At 35.1% G+C, this 22,935-nt stretch overlaps 1 protein-coding gene across 1 annotated transcript in view; it reads left to right on the top strand.

Annotated features, from left to right (window-relative positions):
- The window catches only part of LOC150101107 (laminin subunit alpha lam-3-like), a 789,889-nt gene that overhangs the window by 516,273 nt on the left and 250,681 nt on the right, over nucleotides 1-22,935 (top strand). The window contains exon 39 of the mRNA XM_090402236.1: nucleotides 3,882-4,080. Within this exon, the coding sequence (XP_090258362.1) occupies nucleotides 3,882-4,080 (199 nt within the window). The remainder of the gene's footprint in view (nucleotides 1-3,881; nucleotides 4,081-22,935) is intronic.

Below are 22,935 nucleotides of genomic sequence, written 5' to 3'. Positions count from 1 at the left end.
GTTGCACGGTGATCAGCATTCGTTTTAGAAATTATGGACTTTGCAACCATGTTATAAATAACTTTTAATTTCCCAATGTTTCGATCTTCATATTAAGATCGTCATCTGGAATATATACAAATATACAAGGACAATCTGAGTTACCTTATACACAGTAAGCTAAAGAAACAATGATTTGATCATCGGTTATTCTACTGGCATGACCTCCAGTGGGAAAAAAAAAAATTACAAATTAATTAGTTATTTAGAAACTACATCAAAGCTAAATTCTATTTAAGAAAACATGAGAAAAACATTCTTTCTTATAGATAGTCTTCTTTCAGTAACAATGCTGTCCTATTTTTAACATTACAATTGTTATTTTAGATTTAGGATTCTGGATTACTTACAGTCCTGTTTATAGTTAACGCTTAAAGAGAAAGGTTCCATGGGTAGAATATGTGCCTTCCACATATGCTTGGGATTTTTAGACTATCATTATTGTTCAGATTGGGGTGATTAATAAGAATCTCACAGGCTTCCTTAAATTTGCGTTCATACCATGTTTTGGTGTAAACAACTGGTGCTTTTCCAGTCAATTCTATGTAAAGTGTTCAGGGCATGATCAGAAACTATAGTGAAGCTGGCTCTTCTGATCATGCCTTGAACACTTTACATAGAATTGACTGGAAAAGCACCAGTTGTTTACACCAAAACATGGTATGAACGCAAATTTAAGGAAGCCTGTGAGATTATTATCGACCACCCCAATCTGAACAATAATGATATTCTAAAAATCCCAAGCATATGGAAGGCACATATTTTACCCATGGAACCTTTCTCTTTAAGACTTAACTATAAACAGGACTGTAGGTAATCCTAAATCTAAAATAATAATTTTAATGTTAAAAATAGGACATCATTGTTACTGAAAAAAGACTATAAGAAAGAATGCTTTTTTCATGTTTTCTTAAATAGAAATTAGCTTTGATGTAGTTTCTAAATAATTAATTTGTAATTTATTTTGTTTTTTTTCCCCATTAGAGAGGTCATGCCAGTAGAATAACCGGTGATCAAATCTGGAGTATATGAAGATCGAAACCTCGGGAAATTAAAAGAGTTATTTATATTACGGTTGTAAAGTCCATAATTTCTAAAATGACTGAATGAATGAAAGTTCATTTGAGGCGGTCTGGTGTGAAATAGTGACCAATGCAACCAAATATATAGTTGGTTGCTTCTGTAGGCTAGGGATGCAGGGGGTGATATTGAATTCATGCATCAGCAAATTAGTGCAATGAGTGCAGGGTTAGTGATTATTATGGGGGATTTTAATTATGGTGATATCAGTTGGAAGTAGAAAATATCACGTGGCAAAAAAGGAAATGGAATTCATACACCTTCTAAGACATAATTACTTGAAACAGCACATAACTGAAGGGAATTATGGTGTGAGAGCGTTGGACCTGGTCATTGGTTCAGAGGACATATGCATAAGTAAGGTGTCCTCGTTACCTCCAATTGGTGAGAGTGATCATGTGGTATTGACTTGGGAGGTTGCAAAATTTGTGGATTTCTCTCTTAAGAAGGGGTATATATGGAACTACAGGTTAAGTAATTATAATAAGCTTCGGAGTGAGCTTACAGCCGTCCCATGGCAGAACATACTGCAGGGGAAAGATGTTAGCAGTGCATGGGATATAATCAGTGGATATCTGAGGAAGGCAATATCAGAATGTATTCCCATGGTCAGGAAGACAAACAAGGTAGGTATTAGATGGATGAGTAGTAGTATCAGGCTTGATCTGCAAAAAAAAAAAAAAAGAAAAGAAAAGAAAATGTTATGGAGAATTTACAAAGAGAAAGACAATCAGTACACCCATGAGCAGTACAAGGCTTAAACTAGGAAACTTAACAGCAGAGTATAAGAAGACCTTAGCCAAGGAGATCAAGGGTAATCCCAAAGAGTTCTTCTGCTATGTGGCAAATAAAAGAAAGAATGACTTTGGAAGGATAACCTTAGTGGATGCTGATAGTATTGAGGTGACCAATTCAGATGTAATAGTAGAGTTACTGAGTGATCACTTTTCAAAAGTCTATCACCGGTGAGTATATCTCTGTACCTGTAGCAATAACTAATGTGAGAATTGAAGTTAATAAATCAGAGGTACTTAGTATATTGCAGAATTTAAATGCAAACACTGCTGTAGGTTTAGATGGAATATCAGCTCGGGTGTTGCGTTAATGTGCAAGGAATTGTCAATGCCTCTTACTTGGTTATTTAACTTAAGTTTGAACTCTGGTATGGTCCCTAGGGAGTGGAAGGAAGGAAAAGTAGTTTTCCTTTGCATAAAGGTTTCTCTAAGACTGCGGTAGTTAATTACAGACCAGTCACCATCTCGGGTGTGGTGGTAAAAGTATTGGAAAAGTTGGTTAAAGACAGAATTCAAGAATGGGTGGATCACAATATGATACTCTATAGGGATCAACATGGTTTTGTTAAAGGTCGATCCTGCCTTAGCAATTTATTAACTTTTTATAATAGAATGACATTTGAGTCGGACAAAGGAAATGGCTACACAGTGGTACTTCTGGATTTTGCTAAGGCTTTTGACAGGATACTCCATGGAATACTGTTGCGCAAATTGGAGCAGATGAAGATGGATGCTAAACTGGTGATATGGATAAGAGAATGGCTCAGGGAGAGATACCAGAAAGTGGTGTATGGAGGAGCAGAGTCCAGGATGAGGCAGGTGACCAGTGGTGCACCTCTGAGCTCTGTGCTTGAGCTATTATTATTTAATTTGTACATAAATGATATAGGAAATGGCTTGAAGGGAGAAATTCAGTTGTTTGCTGATGATGCAAAGTTGGGTAGCACAATAAAAAATCAAGCTGATGTTGAGAGTTTGCAGTATGGTTTAAATAAGCTGGCAAAATGGGCAAAAGGTAATGGATGTTAGTTCAATGTGGAAAAGTGGAAAGTTATGCATTTTGGGATTAAAAGATTACCAGCTGTGTATTACATTGATAGAACGGTACTCCAAGAGATTGATGAGGCTAGAGACTTGGGGGTGTTGGTGGATAGGGAGATGAAGTTCAGAGGACACATTGCTAAGGTGTCCAAGATTGCACATAGGATTACTTGGTTATTGAAGAACACACCACACTAACATCTAGAGACAAAGAGGTTATTATTCCCCTTTATGAAGCATTAATACTTCCACATTTGGATTACTGTGCTCAAGTCTGGTCACCTGGATTCCTTGGAGATGAGGAGGTTGTGGAGAGGGTTCAGAGGAGAGTGACTAAGTTGGTGAGTGATGTAAAAAATGCTCCCTACATTGATAGATTGAGAGCTTGTGGATTGCAGAGGTTGGTTGATGGGCTGAGAAGAGGGGATAGAAAGAAAGAAACATTTAAATTACTAAAAGGTTTTCATAAGATTGATGCAGAGGAAATATTTCAGCTGTGTTGATAATGATGGATGCACAAGAGGTCATCCCTGGAAATTTAGGAAAAGTGTGGTTAACAAGGGCGTGAGAACCAGATTTTTTGCTTGGAAGGTGGTGAATGAGTGAAATGCATGCCTGACTCAGTTATGAGTTCTTTGTTTGTAAATGAATTCAAGAGGAGATATGATAAATATCGTTTTGATAGTTTGGGTCTCTCGTGATGAGTCTACTGGCTCCATGGAGATACCCATCATAATAATAATATTAATAATTTCCTTCTCTCCTTGTATGATAGACTTTGTGTTTCTTTGGGGGGGGCCTCCCCTCGATGAGTCTTGATAGACTTTATGTTTCTTAGGAAGGACTTCCCACGATGAGTTTTTTTGACTTCATAGAGGCCTGCAAAATAATAATAATAATAATAATATTTATACATCTTTTTTCCAGAAAGGCACACAATCTCCTTGCACGAGTTAAAAAGTTGTCACTTGATAGCCAGCACCTTGATGATCTTAATGACAGAATAGATCGTTTGGGTGAACTGTTAAGTGACATTATCAGAAAAATAGAGGAAGATGTTGACAGACCTTTAGAACGTGCACGGGCTACTATTCAGACTGCTCGACTTCGATTAACTGAAGTTCAGGTAAGGGGAAATTTTTTTTTATATTTTTCTGTATTACTAAAATACTGTAATAATTATTTAAATAATTAGCCTCACCTGCTGAAGAAATGTCAGTGCTACACACACAGACAAATATGCATATATAAATTTTTTTACGGGCAGTGAGAACTCTCTTACGAAGAAAAGGCAAACCCTTTTTATAAACAAATAGCTGATAGCTTGAAATTTTGTTGATCAAATTCTATTCTCTAGTAACTTAAATCTCTTAATTGCCAGTATGGTAAGCTTATTATAGTAAAAATCTTGGTTTTGGTTTCGTTGTTGGGTAACATCCCCAAAGTTGTTGTTGTCAACACCAAGATAAACAGTGATAAGTCAATTAGTGGACAACCTTAATTGGCTTTAAAAATTAATTCTACTTTTCATAAATATACAATTATTTATTATGACATGCCAGTAATAGTGACTAGGGAAATTTCAGGATTTTGGAAAATCAATTTGTGCCTGTAATTAGATGTTTTTTAAAACATCTAGTTGTTTAGTAGACATGTTATATTAATAATGGTTAACACATGCAGATGTGTTAACCATTATTAGCTAAATTATAAAGTACTATCTCCCATAAAGATTAAGAATAAAGATTAGCTGAATTATAAAAATACTATCTCCCATAAAGGGGATAGACATAAACCATCAGATCTGTTTAAATTAAGCGAGTGAAGTAAAGTTTCACTTGTTTCTTTATAAAGTCGTTCCATGAGGAACTGACTTTTGTGAAGGACTCTTGTCTTTTTCCAATGAACTCTATGTCTAGTGATGATGGCATGTTCTGCAAGTCCAGACTGTTCAGGTTCAAGGTATTGAATATAAGACTGGTGTTCTTCTAGCCGAATAGATGCAAATCTTCCTGTTTGTCTGAAATAAGATAATCCACAAGAGCAAGGAATCTGGTAAACTGGATAATTAAGATGTGGAAGCTTGTCCTTAAGAGAAGTGAGAAAGGTGGAGATTTTTCTGAACAGTCGAAAGGCAACAAAAATATTCAGTGGTTTTAAAACTTTTACCATACGTTCACTAATGCCTTGTACGTAAGGGATAGGAATGTGCTTTATTTCTTCTGTATTTTAAAGACATTAAAACTACTCAAAGCTCTTTTGATGAAGGAATTCTTATATCCATTAGATAGAAAGGAAGTAGTAATATATTGCAGTTCTTTCTGTAATAGATCGTCTGAAGAACAAAAGGAGTTGGCCCGATGAACCAGTGTTTTAATAGTTCCTGCCTTTTGACTGGAATGGTGATGAGATTCAGCATGGATATAATGGCCTGTATGAGTCTTCTTTCTATAGACTAAGAAATGTAGGTTACCATCTGGTTGGCGAAGAATTAGAAGATCTAAAACAGCTAACTGCTTATTTCATTCTACTTCTAGGGTAAATGTCAACAGGAATTTCCTTCAGACATTGTAAAAATATTTGATTTTGTAATACATTCTGGTTATTTTTCCTTTAAAAATAAGTTGTATCAACAAATTGAAGGAACAGCAATGTGCAATCCTCTTTCTCCTGCTATCTCCAACTTCTTTATGGAACATTTTGAACAACGTATCTATGACAACATTTCTCCCAGACCTACTCATTAATTCAGATTTGTCGATGACATTTTTGCTATATGGAATGGCTCTTCTGATGAACTTCAACAGTTTCTCACTAAATTAAATGCACTTCATCGAAGGATCCAGTTTACCCTAGAATTAGAATCAAATAAGCAGTTAGCCTTTTTAGATCTTCTAATTCTTCTCCAACCAGATGGTAAAGAGAATGCTCCTGTTCCCTTCAATCATACTGCAGAAGTCTCAAATATAATAAGTTTGGCATGAGAAATTTGCGGAGAAGGATTCGATGATCTTATGTCAGCAGATATCGAAGAATTGTTAATTGATAAATCTCTTGGTGGAGATTGTTTCTGAGACTCCTGAAAGCGAAGAAGTTAATGATAATGATCAAGATAATCCTACTTTTACTGCTGATATTATTAAAGAAGGTCTTAAACTGGCTAGTAATTTAGGGCAATTATTTTGCCCGACATGATCCAAATGAAGAACGTGCTGGGAAGTTTTCACATGAGCTTAAGTTGTTAATGTCTTCATACAGAGAATTATATCGCGACTTATCTGAAGCATCAACACAGCGATTAATAACTGAGTTCATGCCTAAAACTACTGAAACAACCAGTGATACTTTTGTTCAAGACATGACAAGAAGAATTCCACAAGTTGAGGCAGAAGTCGATGACGATAATACCATATCTAGTGATATTACAGTCTCACGAAAATGAAAGCTTTCGCATTTATTGTCAGAAACTGATAGCAAATAACATAATTTTTTTATAGAATCCTTAGCAAACAACTGAAATGAATATGTTTTTTTTTAAAGTTATTAAAATTCATTATATGTAGGTGTGTTCTCCATGAAATGTAAATAAAACTCTTATGATCCTAATGAATTTAATGTTTGTTTTTTTCATTATTTTGCTTATATTTCAGGTTTGGAACCAATCTTCACTTTTTCTATGGAGTCAGTAGTTCTTTTTACGCGAATCTATTTACGTGTAATTTTTAGGAACGTATCTATCGCATAAAAAGAGGTTTAGGTGTATTACTTCTTCTTTTCTATCTAATGGATATAAGAATTCCTTTATCAAAGGAGCTTCGAGTAGTTTTAATATGTCTTCCTCTTCAAATACAGAAGAAATAACATGCATTCCTATCCCTTATGTACAAGGCATTAGTGAACGTATAGCAAAAGTTTTAAAACCACTGAATATTTTTGTTGCCTTTCGACTGTTCAGAAAAATCTCCACCTTTCTCACTTCTCTTAAGGACAAGCTTCCACATCTTAATTATCCAGGTATTTACCAGATTCCTTGCTCTTGTGGATTATCTTATTTCGGAAAAAATATCTTATTTCAGAAAGATTTGCCCCTATTTGGCTAGAAGAACACTAGTCTTATATTCAATACCTTGAACCTGAACAGTCTGGACTTGCAGAACATGCCATCATCACGAGACATAGAGTTCAATGGAAAAAGACAAAAGTCGGTTCCTCATAGAACGGCTTTATAAAGAAACATGTGAAACTTTACTTCACTCACCTAACTTAAACAGATCTGATGGTTTACGTCTATCCCCTTTATTGAAGATAGTACTTTATAATTCAGCTTATCTTACACTAGCTACTTAGGTGGCGCTTTTTGGAATTGTCAGTTATTGTTTAATTTGAGCTTAAAATGTACTGTGACACCCAGGCGAAAATTATACTATTAAGTAATCTTTTTATATGAGTTTTTCCGTTATTAATTTTGTATTTTAACAAGATAATATTTATTGCTTCTCATTCCACTGAAGACAAAAAATAAAGGATTTATTTGAATCATTAATCAGAAGTGAAATGAAACTGGAATGAATACCTTATTGGATTGGATTTCTTCCCTGTCCTACTAGATGACCATAAATTCAAATTAAAAATTTCTTTCCCTCCATAATTGTATTCTGTTAGCCACACAAGAGTAAATGGGGGGGGGGGGGTTTGACTTAGGGTCAAAGCTGGTTAACTGGGAGGAGACCTCATGTAACCTTTTAAGAAATACGGAGAACAGACTAGGGCTTCTAATCTAATAACCAATCCTCACTTTGCTGTTTTTCACCTGAATATTGATTGAATGGGGGGCAAACTGTATACTCACTGGCTTAAACAAAGGTAAAATAATGATACAGCATGATGTAATTTCATTCCAGCTGGGGCACTGTCTAGTTAAACAATGCCCTCCCCCATTATTTTTGTCACTGATTGAGCAAAAAGTCAAATATGGGATGAGTATCAGCAGATTAGCGTGATCAACAAAAGAAGCATGAAAAAAGAAATGGAACTAGCAGAAGAATTGGATTACTATCATATCAACATCTGCCATTTGAGTTTCAGAAAACAAAAATAGATGATATTCTTCTAAGCAACAAATACAAGATATTATGTTCATCCAGTAATGATCAGAAAAAAGGAGTAACTATAGTATCCAACACTAAATACAGAATAATCTTCTTGAATGATAGGAAATATCAGGATTTGGAATTGGACAGTGCCTGTGGTCACATATAAGGCTCTACCAATAAAGATATGGAGAAATTTTTCATTACTAAAGGCAGTTGACACAAATCAAAAAAAGGAAAAGTTGGTCCTTATTGGAGATCTAAACAGCAGAGCAGGAAATGATTACCAGGCATATGGAAATGTTTGGGGAAAATATAGAGAAAAGGGCAGTGCAAATAATAATAGTGAGTACCTGCTTGATTCCATATATATATATATATATATATATATATATATATATAGGATATGGACTAGTCTCTACTAACTTTATGTGGATAAAGATAAGGACAAATTCATATAGAAAGAAGACAGAAATAAGTCTCATTGACTTTGTTGTTGTTAGTAATGATATCTTCATGCTGGTTCAGGACACGGGTTATACAGAGGATTTGAAATGCAAAGTATTCACCATTTAGCTTTGAGAAGAATAAAATTGAATATCACATTGAAAAGAAAAGTAAGAAATTTTTAAAAAATCAAACTTGAGCAGCTTTCAGAGATGAACTATAGACTAAAGTGCACAAATAATACTAAAGAAAGAATTAGACTTTGAAAATGAGAAACAAACCTTGGGGATTCCATGGCAGATGTCTAAAAAAACATTGCATGATTCAGCAGATTGTCTGCACTGATAGATAAATGGTGTACTCAGGAAGTTGAATAGGCACTCAAAGAAAAGAAGAAAATGAATTGAAAGTTCATGGCAAGCAAGTCAGCATGTGCTCCAAGAGAAACATGGTGAAAAAAATGTAAGAAAGTGAAACAGCATATAAAACTAACTTAACAAAAGCCATGGAAAGGCTTTGGTAAGTACATAGAAAATATATATCAGGAAGGTGGCAATATTTTCTGAAGGCTATTGAAAACACTTTAAAAATAGAGGAAAGAGTACTCTAAAAGGAATCATATATTATAAAGGTGACATGAAAGCTGAACATAAATGCACTGCTTGAAAAGAAGTCAACAGACATCCCCATGGGCAAGGTGCATCATACCACATGTTTGTAGCCAGTATAAATTGGAGGAATATGATGCTTCCAAGTCAGTGCAACTGTGTTCAGGTGAGATGGCTGCAAGAAGGGAACTGATGGCATTTGAAAGAGGAGTTGAGATAGGATGCCATGTTGCAAGCCTATCTGTTTGGCAAATTGTTAACAAACTGGATTATCCCAGATCAACGATCAGTGATTCTATACTGAGATGGAAGTGCAGGGAGTCAATTACAAGTGCTACCCACAGTGGATGACCCACCACACTCACCAAATTTTACAGTGCTACGAAGGATATGTAAAAACTGCCATTCATCAGTTGACACATTGAATGCAGAGTTCCAGACATCAACTGGAACACAAATCTGTTCAAAACCAAGGTTCACAACATACATTTCCATGGTAGGACCACAACATACAAGCCCCACATTACCCAAACCAATATGCAGCGTCATCTTCAATGGTGCAAAGAGCATGTTCAATGGGACGTGGAAGCTTGGAAAGCCGTATTATGCAACGATGAATCATGCTATACTCTCTACCAAGCTGGTGGACTGTTGTAGGTGTGGTGGATGCCAGGTGAACATCTCTTATCAGAGATGTTCACCTGACATCTCTTAACAGAGTGCGTAACCTCAGATCTGAAGTTAGGAGGTGGCCATGTGATGGTATGTTCCTGTTTTGGCTTTAGGCCTCCGTTTGTAGTGCTATGAACACTGAACTCTGAGAGGTACCTGAACATTGTGGTAAATGCAATGCTTTTTTACTTTGTGGCATTTCTACAGAATTGACCATTGTCTCTTTCAGGAAGACAATGCACTGTGTTGGTTTGTGGACATGAATGTCACCACACTGGACTGGCCTGCACAAAGCTTTATCTCAACCCTAATGAACATCTGCAGGAGGAACTGGAGCATTGGGTGAGGTCAAAGGATGTCTGTCCCATAACGGTCCAGGATTTCATTACATGCCTATAGGAAGAATGGTTCAAAATTCCCATTCATCACTATTGTATGCTTATGTCCCATAGGATTGCTGCAGTCATCGCAGTGAAAGGAGGTCCTACATTTTATTAAAGTGGGTGCCATGGTTGTTTGTTCCTCACACTGTAGCTTCTATCTGTTTCTTCTTTCCAAGCAGTGTATATTCTAGATGTTTGGAGTAATTACTCAAAGGATTGCTAAATGAAACAAGTAGTGACACCATGGTTGTAGAAAATATTCAGTGGAAGTGCAGTCAAGAGTACTTGTCAATACTTGAGGTAGAAAAACCAAATATGTGGAAAGGCAGCTTGAACAAATGACATCCAAAATATGGAGGTATGAAAGATTTATAGTGACTACATGGCATTACTCTGAAGGCCTGATCAGAGTGTTGAATTCCAGATCATTGAAGTAGAGCTCTTGTTGTACTCACCACCTGTCAAAAGGAAAATAAAACACTGTGAGAATTGCAGAGAAATTTTTGAATGCTTAAATAGAAGAATACTTGATTAAAAGCTATGAAAAATTGTGGAACTTAGAGAAGAATAAGCTGGACTCAGGCCAAATAGACATTGTCAGGATCAGATTTTTACTTTAAGACAAACAAATAGTTGAGAAATGATGAGAATATAATAGATCTGGAAATGGCATGGTACAGGTACAACAAGATATCAAGAGAAAAGGTGTTCAAAATGAAAATTATATTGTGTAAATAGGAAAAGATATTCAGCAACACATACTTTACATCTGAATTGCAAGTGAGTAGTTAGAAGTGAAAGGTACAAGAATGTCTAATGTTAAATAAGGCATGAAACAACAGGGCACATTATCTCCTCTATTATCCATCATCTATATTGATCATATTATGAAGGAAACTGTCATTCAAGCTGATATCAAGTGGAATGTGATCTCAGCTCACTGATTTATGCAAATTGTTGTACTCCTAAATAAATCCAGTACATCTCCAGAATTATTTAAATTGAAATAAAAAAATCAGCTATAAAAAGACAAAGATAATGAAAATAAGAACGTCGAAAACATCAACTTCATTCTGAATTGAGACTGAGTTATAAAATTTAAAATGAAATAATAAAAGATTAAAAACTAGAATGTAAGGCTGTAAAGGATAAAAAAAAAAGGGGGGGGGAAGGAATGTAAAGACATTGAAAGTAAAACATAAAAATAAAATATATAAATCTACGATGAAGATGAAATCGATTTATGGGGTAGAGTAAGGCCGTTTCAGTATAGTTGTCATTAGAATAGAAGGATAAAATTTTGTGGTTTACGTTATGTAGGCTGTGTTAATGTCATTAGGGTGTTTTAATTGGTGGAAAGTTTCAGATTGTGGAGAGCTGCCAAACCTCAGTTGGCAGCTCTCCCTGTTGGGGTATTTGTCATTGACAGTTGAAATGTGGTGTTTTATTTCAATGGCTTCTGATATTCTTAACTTTGTGTGTTTCATTTTTTGGAAGCTTGGAATGGTTACTTTTTTATTTGTGGTGTATGGTTATATTCTATTGCACGTGCTGCTGTTTCTGTAGTTGGGGCTTTTGTGGTTATACCAAATTGTTGTTGTTGTTTCATGTACTGTGACAAACTGTTCTTGTGTTCCGAAGATTCTGGATATAACATCAGCGAAATATCAGGTTATAAGTTAATAAATATTAATTATTTTCTTATCATTGTTTTGTAATCAATACCTTTAAAATAAACTAACATGTACTGCCAACAAATAAGCCTTTCCACTTGTTTAAGGTATTTGACTATTTATGTGGGGTGCTTAAAGGTCAAAGCTGTATAACTGAGAGGAGACCTCAATATAGCCTTTAAAGGAATGCGGAGAACCGACCAGGGCTTCTGACCTAATGTCCAATCCTCACCTTCTCGTGGTGCACCCTGTTGGGTATCTACCTGGGTACTGAACGAACGAGGATGTGCTGGCAATTTGGGATTTAGCCAACCAAATTGTATTCTTATTGGCTTAAACCAAAATACAAAATGATGGTACAACATGACAAAATTTCATGCCGGCTGGGGCATTGCCCAGTTAAATGAGGCCCCAGTTGTTTTCTCCAGGGAACCAGGGCGAACAGCAAAAAGTCAGCTACTGGAACAAATCTGAAAACACACCCCAACTCAACAGAGTTAAAGATCGGTACTATCAACATAAGAAGCCTGAAGGCAAAAAAATGGAGCTAGCTGAGGAATTAGATAAGTACCAGATCAACATAATAGGGGTGACTGAAACAAAAAAAGACAAAAACTGGTGAGATCTTTCTGAGCAATAAATACAAAATGTTATATTCAGGCAATAAAATTGTTGGAACGTCCCACTTAACTGACTGTTCCATATATGATGGTTTGTTAAACTTATTTTTACCTCTTTAAATTCCTTTCTTCGTTAGTTGTTGATTGATGCTCATCTGAATATAAGGAAATTTATATTATACTGCGCCACCCTATATTCAGATTAGTCCAAATAATACAGAAGAATCAATCATCAACTATATTTATATTATCACTTTATTTTCATGCCGGGGTTGTTAATAGCATTTAAGGTTTCCACAAAGGTCCGATTAGGAAATTTATATTATACTGCGCCACCCTATATTCAGATTAGTCCAAATAATACAGAAGAATCAATCATCAACTATATTTATATTATCACTTTATTTTCATGCCGAGGTTGTTAATAGCATTTAAGGCTTCCACAAAGGTCCGATTAATTTTATGAGCGGTGCAATGAAAGAAAATCAGGCAAACACCAAGTTTAATTCAACAAAAGAAAACATTTAATGTGGAACGGTACAACATAAACATACAATTATAACTATCTGCAAAAAGTTATCCAATTAAAATTTATAAGAATACATATTCAGATATTAGTAACTTCTAAGTTAGGTTTGTAGATTGTGACTAATGTTGACATTTCTTAATTCTAAAGCTTTAGTATTTCTTTCACATAGTTCTCTCTATCCAATTGGATGAATCATATCATTCTTTATGCTCAAGTCAATCAAGTTGAGATTAGTTCTTAAAAGTTTAAGAACTAATCTCAACTGGCTACACTGTATTCTTTCTCAGTCAGCTAACACCTAATAGAACAACATAACACTTATTGCTTCGAGGGGAAAATACTTCAGTACAACTAATATCCGACCATTGATTGACATGATATCACAGCTCAGGTCAAAATATATCCGACGGAATTAACTGATATTACTTCACAAGTCATAGAAAGGACAACTCTTACCGGGTTACCACTTCAAAGCATCGAATTCGCATAGGCATAATTGGATTTCTTATAGACTTTTACTTTATGGCAACACAATTTAAAAGAAATCTTCCAGTATAATAACTGAATTATAGACAAAGAAATACATAAGACTTGATGCACTTGGTTTAAGTTATTTACTGATTCATTATTTTCTTCTATGTATTGACTTCAGTTCTGCACTATTCTTCCACAAACCATTAGGAAATTATTGAATTCCAAATGCCTATTAATTCCTTGTCGTTTCCTAGACGATTTTCAGCATATATCAACTCCCCTTCTGCCACTCACTACCAATCTCTATGCTGTCTCTAGGGCTTCTCTCTTTACTTTTTATTTCCAGTCAACTACATTCTCCTTTTCCCATCAAAATCCGATTTTAACCCATTTAGCTTATAGCAACTGGCTTTTCTCTTTATACACAGTAGCTCATGCTCTCCGCACGAGCTAACTAAAATAAACTCTGTTTCTCTGTCAGTAGCCAATGAAATCTCATCAGTAAAATTCCATAAAATTATCTTTACTTATAGAAATAACAAAAAATATATATCACGGTTCACATAAGATACATTTAAATTTATATACACACAGTTTCTTATAATAAATTTTACAGAATTAAGTAAATAAATTGAATGTCATTTTTATATAGAGTCTTTTTATTATTAATACATATCATAAGGTTATACAATTAGTTTATAACAAACAAAACTCCAAGCATTTATATGAATAATATATTACAAGTAAAAAGACTAACAACAAATAATATTTACAAGTCTTGCTTATGACATGATGCGTTATGTTAAATATGAATGAAGTATTATAATATACAGAATATCTTTATTCACAATTTAACACAATAAAGAAAAAGAAAGAGTAGCCATATTAATCAACACTAAACACGAGACTAATCTTCTTGAATGGCAGGCAGTCTCAAGTAGAGTGATGTGGGCAAATAACAGAATGGGAAACTGGACAATGAGACTTATTTGTGCCTATTGTCCACAGAAGGTTCTACTAAGGTAGAAGTGGAGGAATTTTTTGAGGCTCTAGAGAAAGCTACTGACACAATGAAAAAGGAAAATTTGGTGCTTGTTGGGGAGCAGCGTAGGAAATGATTGTCAGACATACAAAAATATTTTGGGAAAATTTGGAGAAAAGAGCAAAGCTAATAACAATGGCAAATGCCTGTTGGATTTCTGCTCAGGACATGGACTGGTTATTACTAACACCATGTTCCAACATAAAAATGTGCACAAATTCACATGGAGAGAAGCGGCAAGGAATAAAAAAGGCTCATTGACTATGTTATTGTTGACAGCGATATTTTCTCCCTGGTGCAGAACACCAGAGTGTACAGAGGATTTGAAATTGGAAGTGATCACTATTTAGTCTTGAGCAGGATAAAATTGAATTTCATATTGAAAAGAATAACATATAAGAAAGTTTTAAAGTGAATAAAAGTTGAGCAGCTCTCAGATGTGAACTGCAGACCAAAATATACAAAGATTATTGAAGAAAAAATGGAAGAGTTTGAGAACAGCAACCAAACCTTGGAGATTCAGTGGCAAGCCTTGAAGAAAACCCTGATTGATTCAGCCAGAGAGGCATGTGGTGAGGTTGTCTACAAGGATAAAAAAATCAGAACTCCATGGTGGACACAGGAAGTTAAAGAGGCAGTGAAGGAAATGAAGAAAGCATATCAAAAGTTCCTGGCAATTAAGTCACCTTGTACTCTTAGAGATACAGAGACAAATGTAAGAAAGCTAAACACTGTGTAAAACTAGCTAAACAAAAGTCATGGTTGGACTTTGGCAAGAACATAGAAAATAAATATCAAGAAGGTGACAAAATATCCTGGAGGTTATTGAAGAAGCTTAGAAATGGAGGAAAGAATGCTGTAAAAGGAGTTAGAGATGATAAAGGCGACATGAAAACGGGAGAAAAAGATATCCTTGAAGTATGGAGTAATTACTTCGAAATGAAATGCAAAATGAAACAAGCAGTGATAACACAGTGTTAAAAAATACTCAACAGGAATACATATCCATACTTGAAGTAGTAAAAGCCATCAAAAGCCTGAAATGTGGAAAGGCAGCAGGAGTAGATGATATTCGACTAGAAATGGTGAAGTATGGTGGTAAAAGAGTCTTACAGTGGCTGCACCACATAGTTCAGAAGAGCTGGATGGAGGGACGAATTCCTGATGATTGGAGTAGAGCTCTCATAGTACCTATATATAAAAATGGAAATAAAACTGAATGTGAAAATTACAGAGGTATTTCCCTACTGAGTGTTCCTGGTAAGATATTATTATTCCTGACACCTCCAAGGAGTCCGAAGACTCATCGCGTGAGGTGTGCAATATATATGCAAGTATATTTGAGAAACGGTTGAGAAGGATTGTGGAAGAGAACCCTGTTGAAGAACAAGCTGGATTCAGGCGAAATACAGGCTCTCAGGATCAGATCTTCACTTTACGACAAATAGTTGAGAAATCATGGGAATATAACAAAGATCTGTATTTAAGTTTTGTCGATCTGGAAAAGGCATATGACAATGTGCCATGAGAGAAGCTATTCAATACACTACAGTTATATGGTGTCAATTGGGCATTATATCAAGCAATACTTCGTCTTTATTTGAGTTGTAAGTCAGCAATTAGAATTGAAGGAAGTACAGGAAGATGGTTTAATGTTAAATCTGGTGTGAGACAAGGATGTACATTATCCCCTCTGTTCTTCATTATCTATATGGATCACATTATGAAGAAAAGTAGTATTAAACATGATATCAAAATTGGAGATGTTAATGTCAGCTCTTTGCTTTATGTGGACGTGTTATACTTCTCAATAAATCTGCTACAAGTCTGCAAGATTCCCTGACTAAATTCAATAACTGTTGTAATAGATATGGTATGAAGGTCAGCAATGAAAAGACAAAGACAATTAAAATAGGCAGAATGGTTGAAAATGTCAATTGCATTATGAACGGAGAACCTGTGAAACAAGTAAAACATTTCAGCTACTTAGGCATGATTTTTAGTGAAGATGTTAAATTAAATATGGAAATAGACAGCAGAATCAACAAAGCTGGTATGGTAGGAAATCAAATGAATAAATTCATATGGAATAAGAGAGAAATTAGTTGGAACACTAAATTAGCTGTATACAAGACAGTGTTCAAACCAGTTTTAACTTACGGATCTGAGAGCTGGGTCAGAAGTAAAACACTTGACCAAAGACTAGAGACCACAGATATGGGAGTCCTGAGAAAGATTAGAGTCGTTAACAGATGGCATCAATGGCAATATCTTAATAAAAACGAGGATATTAGGTAAGAACTTGACATTGTCAACATCCAGTAAGACGTTACCAGAGCTAATCTTAGGTGGTATGGTCATTTAAACAGAATGGTAGAGGAAAGATTAGCAAAAGAAGTGTTCTTTGCTAGGTTGGCAGGAAAATGATCCAGAGGAAGACAAATATATAGGTGGATTGATATGGTACAAAGTGCCTTAGACGATAGAAATATAAGATCTGATAATGTTGGAGTCTTTTCAAATAACAGACTGATTTGGAGGAAAATTGTAGATAGGAAGTTAGTAATGATGTAAATTTTTCATGTAGTACTATCATATCCTGTACAATTTGATGATGATGACGACTATTTATGTTTAAAAATTTCATACATTTCTTTTCAATTTAATATTTCATTTTTATCTTGCTTTGCATATTTCACACTTCAAATTCTCTACAGATTCATCATAATGAAATTCCTGATATGTACCCTGAAGAGATTTAGGATACTATGACATTACTATTGAAAAGATGAAAGGTTAACAAAATACTTGTTTTGCTAACCTTTCGTCTCACATTCTTGAATGTTAATAACAATATCTAGTTTCTTCCTGATATCCTTGCTAATAATTTATATTGTCTCTGAACTTCTAGTTCATGTTGCTCCTTTTGTAATCTTCAATATGATAAGCCAAGCTTTTATGTTATGGAGTACCTTTTAGATCAGGATGTGTCTTTTGATTTTGACTTGTGTATTGAGGAAAAAGAAACCATTCTAAATTTACAAACATCCTTGAATAACTTTTGAGTAACAGATTGCACTTCACCACAGAATGTGAAGGAAAAAAACTAGATAAATTTTGTAAATCTCTTACTCAATTATATAGAAAAATTTATCATAAACCCACTAACATAGGAAACCACATACACTTTGATGTCTACCATCTTTACACCATTAAATCAGTAGTACTTTCTCAATGCATACACATATACAATGGTTCACAAAGATTTAAATAAACCAAAAAATTACCCATCTAAAGCAGAACTTCTTAAACCATACTTATCCCCAACAGTTAATCAACTACATTAATTCAACAGCCAAATTAAGAGCAGCCAACTCTTGGGAGAAAGTAAATATTTCTTAAAATAAAATCTTAAAATTCCATATATATACAGACTATCACACAAGACTACAGCAAAACTGTTACCATCCATCCCATACATTCAAGGCACATCTGAAAAGATATCTTGAATTCTTAATAAATATCAGCTATGCACGATATTTAAACCATATGTCAAATTGGTAGCTCTCATCCATTCACCTAAGGACAAACTCTCTTCTTTATCACATCCAGGAGTTTATGAAGTGCCCTGTTCTTGTGACCTAGGCACCAAGGCAGATGTCAACAGTTCTTCCTAGAGAGGAAGAACTGTTGACAACTACCTTGGTGAACATAAACAAATATATCTGGCACTATCGTTACATCAAGTTGGATCTAGCAGACCATGCCTTGGATATACCTCTCTTCACACAAGATCAAATGGAATAAAACATCCATAAAACATCTGACTTATGACTTCTGCTATACAGAAGTCGTAAGTCAGAGAGATTGTTTTTGGAATCAACATCAACTTTAAAACATACTGCAAACCTCAACAAGCATGGCTGTATAAATTTACCAAAATCTGGGATACAGTCATTTTAAGATCTAATTAATGCTTGTTTTCTCTTTTTTTCCAACACAGATGTTGCCAATTAGGACTTTAGGTCCTTGTGTTATCTGTTACATTTTTTTCTTAAACTAGCCACACTGTTATACAAAATTGTTGTTGTTTCGTCTACTGTGATAAACTATTCTTGTGCTCTGAAGATGCTGGATATAATATCAGTGAATAAGTTAATAAATATTATTTTCTGATCATTCTGTGTTGTAATTGATATCATTAAAATAAACTAACAGTCAAATACCTTGCAGATATCTATTCCAATTCTATCATTCCAATGGTGCACTACTCAATAAAAAAATCTCGCTGTCACCCCTTTCTTCTCTTCTACATTCATTCTCAACTGCTGTGGATGCCCTCTCACCTCTCCCACCCTCTATAAAATGAAAAATCCCACCTATTGGTATCCTGTATGACCCTTTCAGATGTTTGTAGGTCTCTGTTATATCAACTGTCTCTTTCCTGCATGCTAACATCTGCATTTCACAAATCATTTGTTAACTTCTTGAACTCCATGGAGTTACAAAATTCATTATGTGAGATCAACACTAGTCAATACAAAATCTATCATACCACTCCTTAAACTTATCCACCTTTTGCACTTTCATTACCTTCTTAGGCAATGCAGTCCATGCTCCTACCATCATCCATGCAAAAAAGTTCTTTCCTCTCATTCTACCACATAAAAAAAAAAAACTCATGTTATTGCTTGTTTTTGCATTGCCATTATCTTCGTAATCTTTGCTATATGGCCCTTGAACTTCAAATTCCAAATAATGTCACATGACATATTATATTGGTGTAATATCTCAAAATACCAAATTACATAACTTCATCATCATGATCAAATACCTAGTATGTACCCTCAGGTGTATACAAGATAGCACTACATGGATAAATTACATTATTGCCAACTTCCTATTGACAGTTTTCCTCTTAAGTAATCTGTTATCTGTCAGAACTCCAATAGAATAGTCAGATCTTATATTTCAGTCATCAAAAGCACTTCTTACTGTATTAATCTACCTAGACCTTGGTCTTTGAGGGTTGTTGCTGTCATACTGGCAAAAAAGTACTTGTTTTATTAACATTCTCTCCCATTCTGTTTAAATTGTAATACTACCTGATATTAGTTCTGAATGCTAATGATGTCAAGTCATCAAATTCTTGATATGCACCTTTGGGGGGGGGAGATATAATAATACTACATGAAAAGATTGCATTATTACTAACTTCTGATCAACAATTTTAATCAAAGTAATCTTTTATCTGTCAATACTCCAATGTTATCAGATCTTATATGTCTGCTATCTAAGGCACTTTTTACTGTGTCAATCCACCTGCATCTTGATCTATCTCTGGGCTTTTTCTCACCAAACTGCTAATCTTTCCTCTCCCATTTTATTTACATGACCATACCACTTGAGATTAGCTCTGCTAATACATACCTCAATGCTAAAAATGCCAAGTTCCTTCTAATATCATTTGTAATGTGATACTGCCATTGATGCCATCTGTGATCCTGGTTTATACATTGATTTGCCAGCATCATGTTGTTTCTGGAAATTAACAATAGACTAGATAATAATAGGGTGCTAGCTTTTTGTGCAGTTTATAAGTGGTCACAAGATTGTGCTTTTTTACGATTTTGGCCACCTTTTCCATCACCATCCCCTGTATTCATGGTGTCTCAGAAAATATGGCCACGATCTTAGAAAAAGCACGACCTTGTGACCACTTACAAACTGCACAAAAAGCTAGTAAGCCTTATTTGCCCTCCCCCAAAGACCAGCTACAACCTCTGGATTCACCTGGAGTGTATCAGGTACCCTGCAGCTGCAACTATTTATACTATGGTTGAACAAGTAGGATAGCCAACATCCATACATCAGAGAACCAGGATTACATTCGTTTCCACCACTACAGCTGCTCAGAATTAGCAGACAATGCCCTGAATACCTGCCACTGTATCCATTGGGGGGGGGGGGGCACCTTACTCCATCAAAGCAAATTTAAATTTCAGAGGCTTTTTCTCAAATCTGCTGCAGCTCTTACCAGCTATCCCAACCTAAACAAATATGGTTGTACCAAACTGCCTCTCATATGGGAAACCATCATTATCTGTATCTATATGGATCATATTATGATCCATATAGATAACGAAAAACAGTGGGAATAATGTGTACCCTTGTCCCATGCCTGATTTAACATCAGACTGTCTTCCTGTAACTACTTCAATTCTCACAGCTGATTTACAACTCAAATATAGACTAAGAATTGCTTTGATATAATGTCTCATTTCCACCATAACTGTAATGTTTTGAACAGCTTTTCTTTTGGCACTTTGTCAAATGCCTTTTCCACATCTGCAAAATTTAAATATAGATTCTTGTTATATTCCTGTGACTTCTCCACTATTTGTCTTAAAGCAAAAATCTGATTCTGACAACCTTTCGATCTGAATCCAACTTGTTCTTCACCAAGCTTTCCGTGCATACTTTTTTTTATCCATTTGCTTAATATACTTGCATAAATATTACCATGGAAACTCAATAGGGAAATATCTCTGCAATTCTTGCATTCAGTTTTATTTCCATTTTTATAGATGGGTACTATAAAAGCTCTACTCCAATCATCGGGAATCGACTTTCTGACCAGGCCTTCTGAATTATGCAGTAAAATCATGTAAAACTTTTATACTTCCATATTTGAACATTTTGGGTTGAATATCAACTACCGCAGCTGCCTTTCTACATTTTCATAGCCTTCTCCACTTCAAGTATCGATATGTATTCCTATTGAATACTTTCTATTACTACTATGCTATCCCCCAAAGACCAGCTACAACCTCTGGTTTCATTTAGCAGTCTTTCTCCAGACATAATTACTCCAGACAACAAAGATATCTTTATCTTCAGTTTTCATGTCACCTTGATCATCTCTGATTCCTTTTATAGGCTCATTCCTCTATTTCTAAGCTTTTTCCAAAGTCTATTTTTTTCAAAAACAGTATCAAGTTCTTTCTTAATATCCTCATTTTTAACAATTCTACCATTGATGCCATTCAATCTCTTAATCTTTCTCAGAATTATGTTATTTGTGTTCCCCAGTCTTTGATTATTATTTCTAATGCCACTCTCAAGGCCATAAGTTAGAACTACTTTTGAAAACTGATTACATCTAGTTTAGTGTTTTTGAGCAATTTCTCTTTTATTCCATATAAATTTATTCAGATGACTTCCTGCCATACCAGTTTTGCTGATTCTGTTATCTATTTTTCATATTTAATTTGCCATCTTCACTTAAAACTGTGCCTCAATAGCTGAAATATTTTTCTTGTTCTATAGGTTCTATATTCATGATGTAAATAATGTTTTCATTATCATACCAGTTTTCATATTCAATTTATTACAGCAATTATTCAGTTTAAGTTGAGAATCCTGAAGGCTTGTACTTAGTTATTTAGGAGTTTGTCAATTGCATAAAGCAAAGAGCTAACATTAATCTCTAGTTTGGATATAAAGTTAAATACAAATTTCCTTCATAATTTGTGCATATACAGAATGGATAACAGTGGAGATAAAGGCTACTCTTGTCTCATGCCTGATTTTACATAATTTTTTACCTCCTTCATTTCTGGCTGTTGACCAGTTTGTAGGCCTGATTGCCCGAGTGGATAGCGTATCCGCTCTCCAGCCAAAGGGCTGCGGGTTCGAATCCCGCCGTGGGCATGGATGTTTGTGATTGTCTGTGGAAATACCAGTGGTGGTAGGCGGTAGATGGCGTTGGTGTAGTTGTGGGTCAGTTGTGATTGAATGGTGGAGACGGAGTTGTAGACCTGGTACCCTCCCTCGATGAGTCCTTGGACTCCCTGGAGGTGTCAATTAATAATAATATAATGTCCACTGCTGGGTGAAAGCCTCTTCCTAATGTGAGAGGGTTGGGTCTAATTTTCCTATTGTGAACCAGTCCATCCTGAGAGAGTGTATACATCTGTAAAATTCATGAGAGACAATTAGAAACATCTTTGCCTGTGAGGGGAATTGAACCTGCATGCTATTGGCTGCAGAGTGAATACGCTAGCCACTCAGCTAACCAGACTGGCTAATGCAGACTTATAACTCAAATATAGAGTATGTACTGCTCAATGTTTCATTTATACCATATAATTGCGTAGTATAACTGAAACACAAATCCTTTTCCATAGCATTTTGAACAAGATTTTATCTTGGTAACTTGTCATATGCCTGTCCCCTCCCCCAGACCTACTCAACTTAAATACCGATCCTTATAATATTCCCAGGATTTCTCAGCTATTTGTCTTAAAGTGACAATCACTAAATCACTATATAGTCTGAACTCAGGTTGTTCATCTCAAAGTTTATCCTCCAATTTTTCTTGACCTTTTCTCAAGTATACTTGTATAAATATCAGGAACACTCAGTAGAGAAATTTCTATGT

Source organism: Typopeltis vanoorti, chromosome 12 (assembly GCF_054136105.1).
Source record: "Typopeltis vanoorti isolate ZY-2024b chromosome 12, IOZ_Tvanoo_1.0, whole genome shotgun sequence".
Classification (NCBI taxonomy): domain Eukaryota; kingdom Metazoa; phylum Arthropoda; class Arachnida; order Uropygi; family Thelyphonidae; genus Typopeltis; species Typopeltis vanoorti.
This window is presented reverse-complemented; position numbering and strand designations above follow the sequence as displayed.